This window comes from Arvicanthis niloticus, chromosome 16 (genome assembly GCF_011762505.2).
Source record: "Arvicanthis niloticus isolate mArvNil1 chromosome 16, mArvNil1.pat.X, whole genome shotgun sequence".
In the NCBI taxonomy this organism is placed as follows: Eukaryota; Metazoa; Chordata; class Mammalia; order Rodentia; family Muridae; genus Arvicanthis; species Arvicanthis niloticus.
In genome coordinates, this window is record NC_047673.1 from 56736950 (window position 1) to 56750112 (window position 13163).

A 13163-nucleotide genomic window follows, 5' to 3' on the forward strand; every position below is an offset into this window, starting at 1 on the left:
GTGCCTTTGTCCACACATAAACATCAGAGGAGAATATCAAATACTCTGCTTGATCTCCGTCTACCTCATTTCTTTGAGAGAGAGTTTCTCAGTAAGCCCATATCTAGGCTGGTAGGCAACACCTCCCAATGAGTTTCTCGTCTCAGACCACGTTAGGACTACGTGCTAGGCTCTAACCAGTACTTTACCCAAGTACTAGGATCTCAAGGTTCTCATGCTTGCACAGCAAGTGTTCTTAGCCACTGAACCATGTCCCCAGTCTCTATGCTTGTCTGTTTATGAAAAAATAAAGGGTGTAGTATTACTTACTATTAAAATTATTATTCAACTTGAGTAGATAAGCAAATACAAACATTCTCCCAAAGTGATTGAAATTTGTTGTATTTATTTCTTTCTAAAGTTTATACATTTACATATACCATATTATAATCCTTCACTGTTTGCATGATTTCTGTTACATAAAAACCATTTCAAATGCAATAAATTTTGTTGTCATAAAACAACAAAATACCCTCAACTTATAAAAACACAGGGACAATTATATTCATGACCATTTACACAATAGAGAAAGGTACTGTCTACATCACCGCTTCTATACATATCAGCTGACCCACTCGTCTTCAAGGTCAAGGTTTACTTTAGTAACAGTGAAATAGGGAAATATCTATATACAATTATTTCAATAAAAATAAAGCAATTGTAAAATGTAAACTTAATTTTCAAAATATTCTTTAAACACTTTAACAATATCCACATAGATTACTGTTCCATTCAAACGACTACCACCTTGAATGGCACTATTTAGAGATGGCATTTCTTGAGTTCGGTGTGTGATAAGGAACAGGTTTTCAGTACATGGTGTGGGACCACTAGCTTTCCTAGGTCTGCTGCAGCTGACAGTTTGGCCACTAAAAGGGGGGGGGGGCTATTTTGTCACTAATTACCTTCACAATTTGCAGGGGCATACGACACTGGAACTGTGGTGACACATAAATGACCAATGGAGAAAACTTTGGAGGTAAAGGAATATTGTGCATTGCCAATCATTTGGAGCCACAGTAGATATAAACTGGTCAATAGGCCGCCAAAGCCCAGCTCCTATTTATCTTAAAAGATACAGACTGTCACCTTTATGTGCATGCCACAGTAACCAGGGTTGACAACATGGGTTCTTGTATAAATTTCTGTTCCAGAATTGAATTCCAAAAACTTGAGGTAGAAGAGAATGCAGGGAGGCATGTTGGCCTTAGCTCACCAATTCTCAAGGGAATCGAGCATTGTTGAGCAGTTTTATGTTCTTGACCCTTCCCATAGAAATGGAAACAGTATCCATCTCTGGAAATCTGGGAGCAAAGGGAAAGATATCCTCTGACACTGACCAGAACTCAATGTGCCAGTCTGTTACTTACAAAGACAAAACACAGTTTTGCTTCAAACTGCGGATCTTGTCACATTTGTCTTCCTCCATGACTGTGTCACCCTCAGAGTGGATATCTTGCCTAAATAGGGTCAAGCCACTGGGACAGCTGGATTCCTAATGAACGTGGAACCCAGAATATACCTGCTGCTGAGCAGAAGCCCAAGTGGAGAAGAAGGCCAAGGAGAAGCTCCAGAGAGGGAAGATCACCCTGCTCTCCACTGCCCTGGGCTCAGGGCTCAGAGCAGTGAGCCTCAGACCTGCTATGTGATCCTTCATTGAGCCTTGAGGCTGGGACTTGAGGGTGTGTTCAAAGACTGACATAGAGCAATGGGGAAACTCTAAGTGAAACTCCAAAGTTCTCTCCATTCACTTTCCAAATTGAAGTGCTTTCCAAATTGAAGCCAAGGTGCTTATTTTCACGTGACTACCAGTGAGAGCTGAACTCTCCCCTGCAAACGTGCTTTGTATTTGGGTTCCTGCCTGTTTCCATCCTGAAGACCCTGGCCTGTGGACATGTGCTCAGCTGTTTAGCACAGTCCAGTGCAATCTCTCTCACCTATATCTGAGAAGCCACGGCAGGCAAAGCACACCTTGGGCTCCAAGGGTAATCTGGCTTCTCCATTTACACTCTCCTCTGGAAGGAATGATCTGCAGAGTGCTAGTGGGGATTCTGGAATCACTGCCTGTGGGTCACAAGAATTCCTTCAAGTTGGTGTCCACTAGAAGGATACAGCATCTGTCCCTTCCCCCTCTCAGAGTCTGACACCAGCACTCCATCCTTTCCCCTGGGTCTTGGAACACATCTGTGATACGGTTTCTACTGTCTCCATTCATCATGTAGAATAATACTCTGGCCCTTGGTGTCTTAAGGTAATACATTTGTATAGCTTAAAAAATTCTCTCTCTCTCTCTGTCCAGATGAGGTTCTAGGTCTATCAATTTTCTCCTTAAACACCTAAGGGTTAATCAGTTTTGGATCTCTTAGAAGAATTTAATAACACATGACTACCCCAAGTGGAAAACAGCCAGCTCACCCCTGCACTTTAATTTGGTCTAATTACTCTTATTCCTAAAGCTTAAAACAGTATCCTAATGACATAAAAAATTCAATGTGCATATATACTCTCTAGTGTGAATATTATTATCCATTCAAATGATTACTTGGCTTTACAACTTTCATGGCTTCATATTAAAATTAAAACTTTTCAAGTAGCAATGACCTAAAGTCTACCTCAGTTCTACCACTTAACTTCTGAGTCAATGGCTGCTTTCTGAAAATCCCAAGTAATTCTTAGAAGGAAATATTCTTGCCGAAGCCCTGGTGATTATCCACAGAGCTGGCCCACCACACATAAAACCAAGTTGGGAAATATAATTTATAAAAAATAGTTTGAGACTGAGGAGTTAATAAGAACTAAACTCAAGTGTAACTGCCAATACAGGACTGCAGCCTGGAGCTGAAGCAGAGTCTCAGACCCCACACTTCCAATTCTCTGACTCAGACGTGAAGACATGAGGCAGTGTATTCCAACAGACACTGCACCCAACCACACACTCAAACACACTCAGTCGCTGCTTTAAATATACCAAACATGCTGGGTAATAAAACTTTAGTTACTATTTACACTTTATAATATAAGCAATAACATTAAACAACTAAGGCCAGTGGCTCTTCTTTGGGGAGAGTCAGGAAAAAGAGACTGAAGTATAAAAATATTAAATAAAGTCTAGCCTGTTCCTAAAGTCCTTTTACCTACAATACTAGCTGTTAATTTGTGCAACTGCGAACCTGGAATACAGTACCCGATCTTGGGATGCCCTGATAGACTTCAGTATCTGTGATATTTCTGTATATCAAAGAGGGCAAAGATGCGGCACCAGGAAGAGTGATCTATTCTAAAAGATACACCAGTACATAAAAGATACACTGGGTACTTACTTAGTTCTTCGGAAAGCTATGTATTTTTCTGGACTAATTACAACAATAAAGAATGTGAGCTTGAGAGCATCACCTTTTGTAATAAGCCCTAAGTTATCAGCTCGACTTCATTGTTAAGTGCTCTTAATACTAAGGTAGCTAAGACTGCACAGGCTGGCTTTCCCTCAACTTCTGTATTTCCCAAACTATAATGAGTTCTCACTGTATTGCACACTGTACACGTCAATAGATTCACAAGTTTAGGTTAAAGTCATTTTTGCCCTGGTAATTCAAAGCTTAAAGATGGAATTTTCTAGTGTAAAGTCTTACTAAAAAATTTAATCAAAATATCATTTAAAGTTAAGTTTAATAAAATGATACCACTATATGAACTCTCAACAACTGTACTATATAATCATTCCTATGAGGTTTTTTAAACTTTCTTTTCATATTATACTGGTTGTTAAAAGACAAAAATAATTTCAACATACATATACCATATACTGATACACAATCTACACATTGATTCACATACATACATACATACATACAACTATAAATACCCACAAACACAACATTGGCAGGTGACAGAAAGCATTTCCTTTGACATATGACATACTTTCTATACAAGTATTTCCCCAAATGCTGCAATACAACAGATATACATATAAATTACAAAAGATGTGCCCACAAGACCTAAGGAAACCTACTGTATGTACAAGCAACTTGCTGTATTCCTTGCTCCTTGTTCTTGCATACAAGTTAGCAAACTGCCATGCAGATTCAAGTACTTACTGACATTCTCTCCACATGCAATGAGCCAACTGCTATAAGATGCCCACTATAGATACAGAATGAGAATGCCCTCAGATATCAGTCCTGTTAAGTGCGAAGGATGGAGAAGGAGTCTGAAAGGAAATACAGTGACAAAGTACCTCTGTAATATGTCAGGGATTAGTTTATGTGGATTGATAAAGTCCTCTGGATGCCATGATGACAGCAGATGTCAAATGGGTGGCGGGACTTCTGCTAATTTCCAAGCAGCCTGGCCTGGGTAAATGAAGGTAAGAGGCTGTGGAGCAAGGTAGGTCCTCTGCCTACAAACCTGACTGGTCTGCTTCTGTCTCAGTAACCCAGATGCTATGGCAGAGCTCATATGCCTCAGACCCCAAGATGCATTATCATTCTTGAACCATATCTATGTTTAACTGACGCTACAATTCTGTATGAAACCAGGCCTCTAGTGTGAGCTTTACAGGGAAAATACACGCTATGCGAACTACAATGGTATCATTTTCTGCTAAAACCAGGAAGGTGGCTGCTGACCTGAAAAAAAAGTCTTGTGTCCATAATAACTAAACCACAAATACTTAGATGTTCATAACTAAGAAACTTAATGAAACTTAATGTCAAGCAAGGCTTAACTGATGACTAACAGAAAAAAAAAAGCCAAAAAATTTAAATTCCATGTAAAGCTAACTCACTCTATCTCAGGTCTCTCTTATTTGTGAAGATAATGGAAAATTGACTTCTAATCAAAAAGGCAGATGAGGAGTATCTCAGGATAGTCCTTCTTTACTTCAGAGCATGATCCTTCATCCTTGCTCTTTATATGATGAATAAAGGGACAGAAGCTGAAGAAGAACCAGCATACCTTCCTGCTCTCAATTTCCCAAGGAGATTATAGCACAACCCTAGCTGGGCCTTGGAAACCAGCAGGTTTTCCTCTTTCAGAACCAATTAACCCCCCACTACATTTGCCTTGGAAATAGTCCTCACCTTCAGGATGAGGGAAAGAAAAACAGAGGCACAGAGCACCTTACATACTACACAAGATTGTTGCATGAGAAAATGGCTCTGTAAGTGCAATTTCAAACAGTTACATATAACCTATAAACTATTTCTACCAGAGGGCTCTCCCACATGCCAGTTTCATTGGGAATCATGGAAACATATATAAAGTAACAGTTGACTTAATTAGACATCGCTAAGAGTTAGATAAATTATATATACTTTTAGAAGTACATTTTTAGAAATGCTAATGATATATCAATAAAACAAGGACTCTGAAATAGAATTTTAAAAACTGGGTCCCTGGTAAATCTTTTTGGAAGCCAGCATGTACAGTAGGGGTGAAGTCCAAGACACACTCAGATTTTATACAAGGGGTGCTTCAATGGTCAGTTTTTCAACAAGGCTATCATCAAAGTCTTTTGATGACTTGTTGATATTTTCAATACTAAGAATCATCCTTTAAAGTATTAATGTTATATAGATAATGCTTTATCATATAGAGAGGAATTCCAAGACTCCAGAGAACTGAGGTAGGGGTGACAGTAGGTATGGGTGGGACTGAATGAAGTACCATAGAAAGAAGGAGACAAGAGCTCCCTGTACCGTGCACTGGGCAACAGGCTTAGAGTAGCTGTACAAAGGACCACCTTCCATTTCTCAGGACTCAATACTGTGGGAGAAATGGGGTTGGCTATGGACCAGACTCCCAGAGTCCCATCATATCAGAGAATGCAGCATCTTTCCAGAGGCCTCAGGGAAGACACATTTTTAGCCTATCTCCCAAAGGTAGACAGCATTACACTAGGGCAGGCTGGGATTCTGACTCACAAAAGACTGCTTCAGTTAGTTTTCAAGATAAATGATGCAGACATAGTAGTCCACAACTTTAAAAGTGCCTTTGTCATCTGATTATCTATAAGCATGTCCAGAAGCTCTGGAGCCAGCACTAGTGAGTCCTGTGACAGGAGCAGTGACAGAGCTAATGCTGAGGGCATTCCTAGACAATTCTCCATGTCAGAAACTCTGCAGCAAGGTACCATTCAATGTATATTAGATATTTTACACAAGTACACAAACATTCTATACACATAGACACACACTGTGGACAGACACATTTAGACATGTTAACTGTTCTTCAGCTACTGATGCTCAAAGATGATGCTCAAGACCCAAAGGTCTTGGTACCTTTCCCTTCAGGGATTACAAATACTTAGGCAAAAAGCAGACAGTGATAGTTCACCTTCTAGAAGAAAGACGACTTGCTTGGGAAATACTGGATTCACTAGGATGCTATGAAATAGTTCAGGTATATGGAACTACAATGTTAACTATCATATTCGCTTCATGGTTCTGAAATATAAATTAAATCACTGCCTTTACGTAAATGAGATAGAAGTTTAAGGAAGTTTTTCCAATAGTGTGGCAAAATACCATGAAGCAAGCAGCTACCATATTGGAGAGAAGTGTTACTATTCTGGGGCACAAGCAAGGTGGGCATGTACAGAGGTGAAAGAAGGACAGGCTAATACACAGTCCTGTGACTAAATGCTAGTACATCCTAATGAGATGTCTCTATAAACTACCAGGATTTGTAACAGGCTTTCTCTAACTTACTAGAATCATGCTATTCATGCAAGAGCAGCTGATTCTCTGGTCATAGTACCTTCAACTAACCAAGTAGAAATAGAGGAAATACTTAAGGAGGATAAAGAATATCTAAATGTCATCCTGTTAGTTTTGAAGATATTTTGATGGGAAGATAGTAGTTTTAGAGAACACAGTTTCAAGGCTGGAAACTGGACCGTTTTCAGCCACAGAGGAAGCTTACCTTTTACGTCTTTCTCTTCCTCCACAGACAATATTCTACTTAATACTTTAAATTTTAAAGGGACTGCTTTGACTGTAAGGTGAAACCATTTTGAATACAGGGAAAAGTAAGATTAAATGCATACAAGTAACTCCAGGAGCCATGTTAATGGTGACACAGCAAGACGGCTATAGAGATGGAGAGAGCAAGCTAAGAAGCCGCACATATGTCATCAGGTCCCTCCATCCTCACTCAGTCCCTGCGATCAGACTGATTTCAGCTGTGGTCTGATGGCCACTGAGCCTGAGGAAGAACTGTAGCCGTGATGCTCCTTATTTGTCTTGATATAGAAAGGAAAAAGGGGTGGTGGTGGTATTCATTTTCAACATTGTTTTGTTTCAACCAGGATATGAGCTATGCCTGCACATCTATGTAAAAATGAATCTAGTCCTGGATGGAAAGGCATCAATCACAGAGATGATTTTGATTCCTAGTCTAGATCCCACGGGAGTGAGGTAACGTGTCTATAGAAGACCATCCATCCTAGTGCTGCAGCTCTGAAGAGCTGATTACTGTCACCAGCCTTTAGAAAACAAAAGTGGCTTGGTATCAGTCCATCCTCAGCCTCCCTTCAAGCAAGATGACTCCACTTCTGAATTCCCTTGCATGGCTGGAATGGAATGCACACCTGAGACCAACTCCTGTGCTTCCCTAAGGTCTCCAGTCCTGTCACCCTCGTGCTCCCTTTTGTCCTGTGTCCAGCACCAACAACAGGTGCCAGGATGAACGCACAAGTGTCCCACCTTGGGACACCTTGACTCCCAGCACTGCCACTTTTATGTGAGCAACTATGAACTTTCAACTTCACCTCCGTGACTGGGCAGGATTTCACATGTAAAGTCTAGGATTTACTAAAGCACAATGCTTGTCCAGTTATGTGTTTCACAATGGATTAAAAATTTAAACCTAAAAAAAGTACAACAGTTGATCGGGAATACATAAAATAACTATGCAGAAGTGCAAATAAGAGAAAGCAGAAGGAGAAAGGATCTGTAACCCTCTCCTCCTCACAAAAGGTGCATTAGTTATAAAGTTGGCCAAATCATCAAAGCAAGGAACTCAAGAGCAAAGACACCTGTACAGAAACTAACAAAAATATACAATATAAAAGGTGACTAATGCACCATTTAGTCACAGACTGTTTTTTTTAAATATATTCACGGATTACCAGAAAGATCTTGAAAAACCCTATTTTGCTCCATGACCAGCACTTCCTGGCCGCAGATGGATTCTAAGTGACTTTTTGCTTAATGCCCGGTGTTTCAGGTCGGTGGTCCTTTCTCTCTGACACGTTGCGCTTGACCTTGGCAGTGACCGGAGATGCATCTGGGTTAAGGGAAGGACTTGAGTGTGACTTCTTCAGTCCCACTGGCTCATTTCCCTCAGTAGTCAGGAGCTCTTTGCCTCCTTCTTTCAGAACGTTGACATAAATTTCATAACGGGTTTTCTAAAGGCAAAATCAGAGAAATGTGGTCAGTACAGTTTGCAATTCTATGTGTGTAGCACATCTGGCTGGTTACTATATACAACATAATACGTTTTTGAATATTTTACTTTATCCCAAGCTGACAAGTTACTTCTGTACTCATAACTGCAGGATGATGACTGACTCATTTATTCAGGTAAGAAACTAACCTAGAATTTTCATTAGTATTTGTTCTGGATTCTTAAGGAAATCTCAATGTACTGGAGAGACCAATGGACTGGATGCATCTAAAATGGATGTGCCCAAGAGAGTGTAGGCAGGAGTTTAACTGGATAGTTCCTCCACTCTGAACCCACCTACTAGTCAGTCCCCTGTCAGACAGTCATTCATTCCAGAAGCCATTCTGAGTTTCTACTGGTTTTCTTCTAGGATCAGGCAATTCTTAGTCCCAAGAGTATGAAGAGTGGTTACCAGAAAACAAGATGAGGCTTGCAGCACATGGAACTGCTTTCTGGTGCTTTTCTCATTCTATACCATTTCTTTTGTGACTGGCTGTTTAAGGAACGACATCGATGTTCCAGACAGCCCCTTTCTTCCCCACTCTCATCTCTCTTGTGCTATGATACTTTATTTTCTAATCACTGAAGAACCTTATGAATGACATTTAGCAAAGGGGCTGCTGCTTCTTTAATAGCCTATTCCTTTTAACAAATGGAACAGAATTTTATTTTATTTATTTTAATTAAAAATATTCATGTGACTAGCCTAAGGGAAAGAAACAAAGTTAAAAATCAAACACAATAATTCCTGTCATGCCTTCAGTCTCCTCTTTGGCCATACGCCCTGGCCTTGGCTCTTGATGGATGCGTGCGTGCGTGTGTGCGTGTGTGTTTGTATGTCTGCTAGGGCATTTCTGTGAAAGCCCTTATGCTATTCTGATCTCAGGTGATAAACCCAATGTTTGCAACTAAGGTAATCATTTTGAAACCATAAAACAAGCATGAAAATAAAAGTTATCATGCTCCAGAAATTTAGAAAGATTATGTACATTCACAATGATAGCATTTGGCAGACGGTAACCACCCACTTATATTTGTTTTAAATTGGGATGTAAGAACATTTATGCTGTTTAAACATTTGGTCAATTTTCTACTACTTATAGCTGAAAGCTTTCCTTAATAATAAAATAGCACTCATCTTGGTCTCAAGCATCAAAAACAGCCTTATTGAGCACCAATGCACCTCTTGTCTTAATCACATCTATGAAAAGACTACTTGGTTAATAAATTGTGGTATGGTATGATTTTGCTGCTTTTTTCTGAATAGTCAATGAGTCATTGATAGACTTTACTTTGCTACTGGCCACAATGTGGGTACGTACGAAACATTATGTCAGTGACTATTAAGTCCACTGTTTTATGTTCCTCATTTGTTCTCTGTGGCTGAATACAATTCTCTCTTAGACTTTTCCTGGATGTCTGCTATATGCAGAATACCTTATAGTTTCTAAGAGATTCTAAGAGCTTCCAGAGTCTGATTAAAATCCCACTATAGTGAGCTACGTAGAGAACATTTTTACATCATGAAGAAGAAAATGTGATAATAAAGACTTTTCCCCTTGACTCTACTTTCTCTATATCCTACGTTCAGTCTGTGAACAAGTCCCATTCATCCATCTTCACAATAAATACAGAACCCTGTGCTTTCTCAGTGCCCCTACCAAATCTGATGCAAGCACAATCACCTCAGGGATACACTATTACAGAAGCTGCCTAGTTACCTCTTTGATCTCTTCTTTAGCACTCATGTACACTCTTCTCAAAAGACACTGATGTGAGACACTGCATGCTGTCACTGCTTAAGGTATCCTAAGGCCACCGATCCTTAAAACTAAAACCCCAGATCCTTCAAATGACCTAGATACGACAAACCTCTGCTGTCACTCCTTGTGTCCCCAACTCCACAGCTTTTCTCTTAAAGAACTCTCTAGGTTACAGTGTACCAAAGGGACTGCCTCCTGGCTGCTCTTGTATATGCCAGGCACACACCTCCAGGGCCTCTTGCATTTTCTACTTTCTTTGACTCCAATGTGCTTTGCCCACAAATCCACAGAGATCACACCCTACTGCTCTTCCTCAGTTTCAGACTTCACGATCACTGTCACACCACGACCTGCCACGTCAGAAACTAGCCACCTCTCCTCCTCCCTTCACTTGCTCCTTCTCTCATCAGCCCTCCCATCTCCAGCGTCTTACATTTTTACTTTTTCGAAGACCTTGTTTATTTCTGTTTTGTTCCCTAGATGCTTACAGATGAAGGCAAAACAATTGCTTTTGTTTATTAAGAATAAACACTGAACACTCACTGAATGTATGAATGGAAAAGATTAGGTGTAAGAGAAAATAAATTTACCCAAGTCTAACAGAAGATATATTGTAGACATATTTTATGTATACAGAATATGCCAGCTTTTATAAAAATGAAAACAACAGATTTAGATATTGACAGTAGATGCCTGATAAATTAATTCAAGAACTTCTGAGAATACATCATTACCTTTTCCACCATTCCTATGTCTTCCATGGGTCACTAAGATCTGACTTGTTATTCCAAGGCTTATTCCTTCTCTGCCCATATTTACTTGATCTTGACTGTCGAGATACTGTCTGTGACAAACCCTAACCAGGGGACCAAATATTACCTGCCTGGTTGAGAGCAAGTCCCTCTCTCTTCAGAGACAGATGGATATCTCAGAGGACCATAAAACACAGACCTATTTTATGAGCATCTCTTATGGAGCAGTAAGAGAAGAACAGACTTTATTACCCACTGTAAGCTTAAAGTCATAAATTGGTCTACTCTGCCTGTACTCTGGTGCCTCTGCATTTGGATAGTAATTTGATCTTATTCTGATTGGTGAGGACCCTCTGGGTTCACACACACAATTGCACACTATAGAGATACAGCTTTTCCAAGGGTTATTTACATCTATCTGCATGGTCATTCTCACATCCCATTTTTATGTGGTGTGTGAGGATCACATTTATGCCTTGATATGGAAACTGAACTAAGATTGGGTAAGCCCCTGGGTCAGACAATAGTGGTTTCTCACCTTATTAATTAGAACCAATTAGCACTAGACAGACAATAACAGTATTAAAAGATTATATTTCACTGATGCATTTTATAATTGGATGATCCAAAATGGAGTATATAGAAAAGAGAAGGCATATATTAAAAGCAGGCTTTTAAAATTAACTTAATATCACTCTACAAAGTCATTACTACATAGGAAACTAACAGTTTCTGATCAGGGGCCTTAAATCAGATGAGATATTAAAAATGAGTCCACAAAAAGCACAGTGGCTGCAAGACACCAGTGTTACGAGAGACACCTACGGATGGCAATGCCATTAAACTAAAGAATGTACACCTTAGTCCATTCTAGACTATTGGTCCGTCGTCATTCTTCAGTCTTATCAGCTATGTGTCTTTCATTATAAAGAACAAAAAAGTTTATAAAGGGCAAAAGAAGTTTATAAAGGATAAAAACATGTTTATGAGGAGAAGGGGTGTGTCAGTGAAATTTTGTTATCATTGGTGATGCTATTAAAAATCTGTGGTAGTCTACAAACACTATCAGCACATTCTCAGATCAGTTCTATATTTCTGAGCTGCATGATCACCTTTCTTACTCCAGGCTGTTCCAGTAGTGTGAACAGATTTCTAGCAGTCTAGACCACACTAACTGATAACAACTTCAGATGGGATTTCTACCAAGTGCAAGAGATGAAAGGACTTAGGTGCCCAAATGCATAACTGTTGTTTCTGGGAGATGGGCCAGCAAGTTTTCTCTGATAGTTTCTTTCTTAGAATTAGCTGTTTTTATGAAGCGTCTATCAACATCAAGTGTAAAAGACAATTAAAATATGAGTGGCTTTTTAAAAACTAAAATAATTTCTTCAATCTGGAACCTCTTTAGCTTTTACTATTTTTATTAAGCTTATCCTTAATTCCCTATAAAAAAATCTTTCTCCAATTTGTAGGAAAAAAAGTTATTTCTTTTTGTAGCAAGGTCTATGAGGGCTGACTCAAACCTCCTGTGCCTAAGCCCATGTGTGAGGCTGCTTGTAGTACATGTTAACTGCTCTCTGAAAACAAAAACCAAAAAAACGGACCTCAGCAACTGATATTCTTCGAAACTAATTTCATCACACCCATATATAAGCGTACCTGCATCTGATGGTTTCCCTTCTTTGGAGCTCTGCTCAGAGTCTCCCGTCTCATTTAATGTAACAGAGTTTCATAACAGAGTTTCCTCCCTCTGTTCTCTGATACAGGAATGCAACTGACACACCCCTAATGAAAGCCATGCCGCTGTGTAACACGTACTAACTGCCCATGTATATTCACAACCCAATGCTCCAGAAACCACATCCTGTATAGTTTTCCTAACATCTTGTTTTCTCCCAGAGGTAGGGTACAAGATCGTCTTCAGACAGAATCAGCAGTAACATACATGACAAAGCACATTTTGCTTTTAGATTTCTCTACAGGAAAAACAAATGAATGCCATATCAAAAGAAACAGAGCAAGTCGCTTGCAAAGTGCTTGATTATTCAAGTACAGACTGGTCATTTCCAGCCTGCATTCCTGGAGGTCATGGCAGAATTATGTGCAATTTACTTTCTTCTTGACCACGTAGCTTACACAACTCTATTTGCTAACTTCAGAAAGT

At 39.6% G+C, this 13163-nt stretch overlaps 1 protein-coding gene across 13 annotated transcripts in view; it reads right to left on the bottom strand.

Annotated features, from left to right (window-relative positions):
* Positions 1–365: 365 nt before the first annotated feature.
* Positions 366–13163, bottom strand: part of Psd3 (pleckstrin and Sec7 domain containing 3) — a 515401-nt gene continuing 502603 nt past the window's right edge. For all 13 annotated transcript variants that reach the window (XM_076914230.1, XM_076914229.1, XM_076914231.1 and 10 more), the window contains one exon: positions 366–8446. In XM_076914230.1, coding sequence (XP_076770345.1) covers positions 8231–8446 — 216 coding nt within the window. In that variant the 3' untranslated portion in view covers positions 366–8230. The remainder of the gene's footprint in view (positions 8447–13163) is intronic.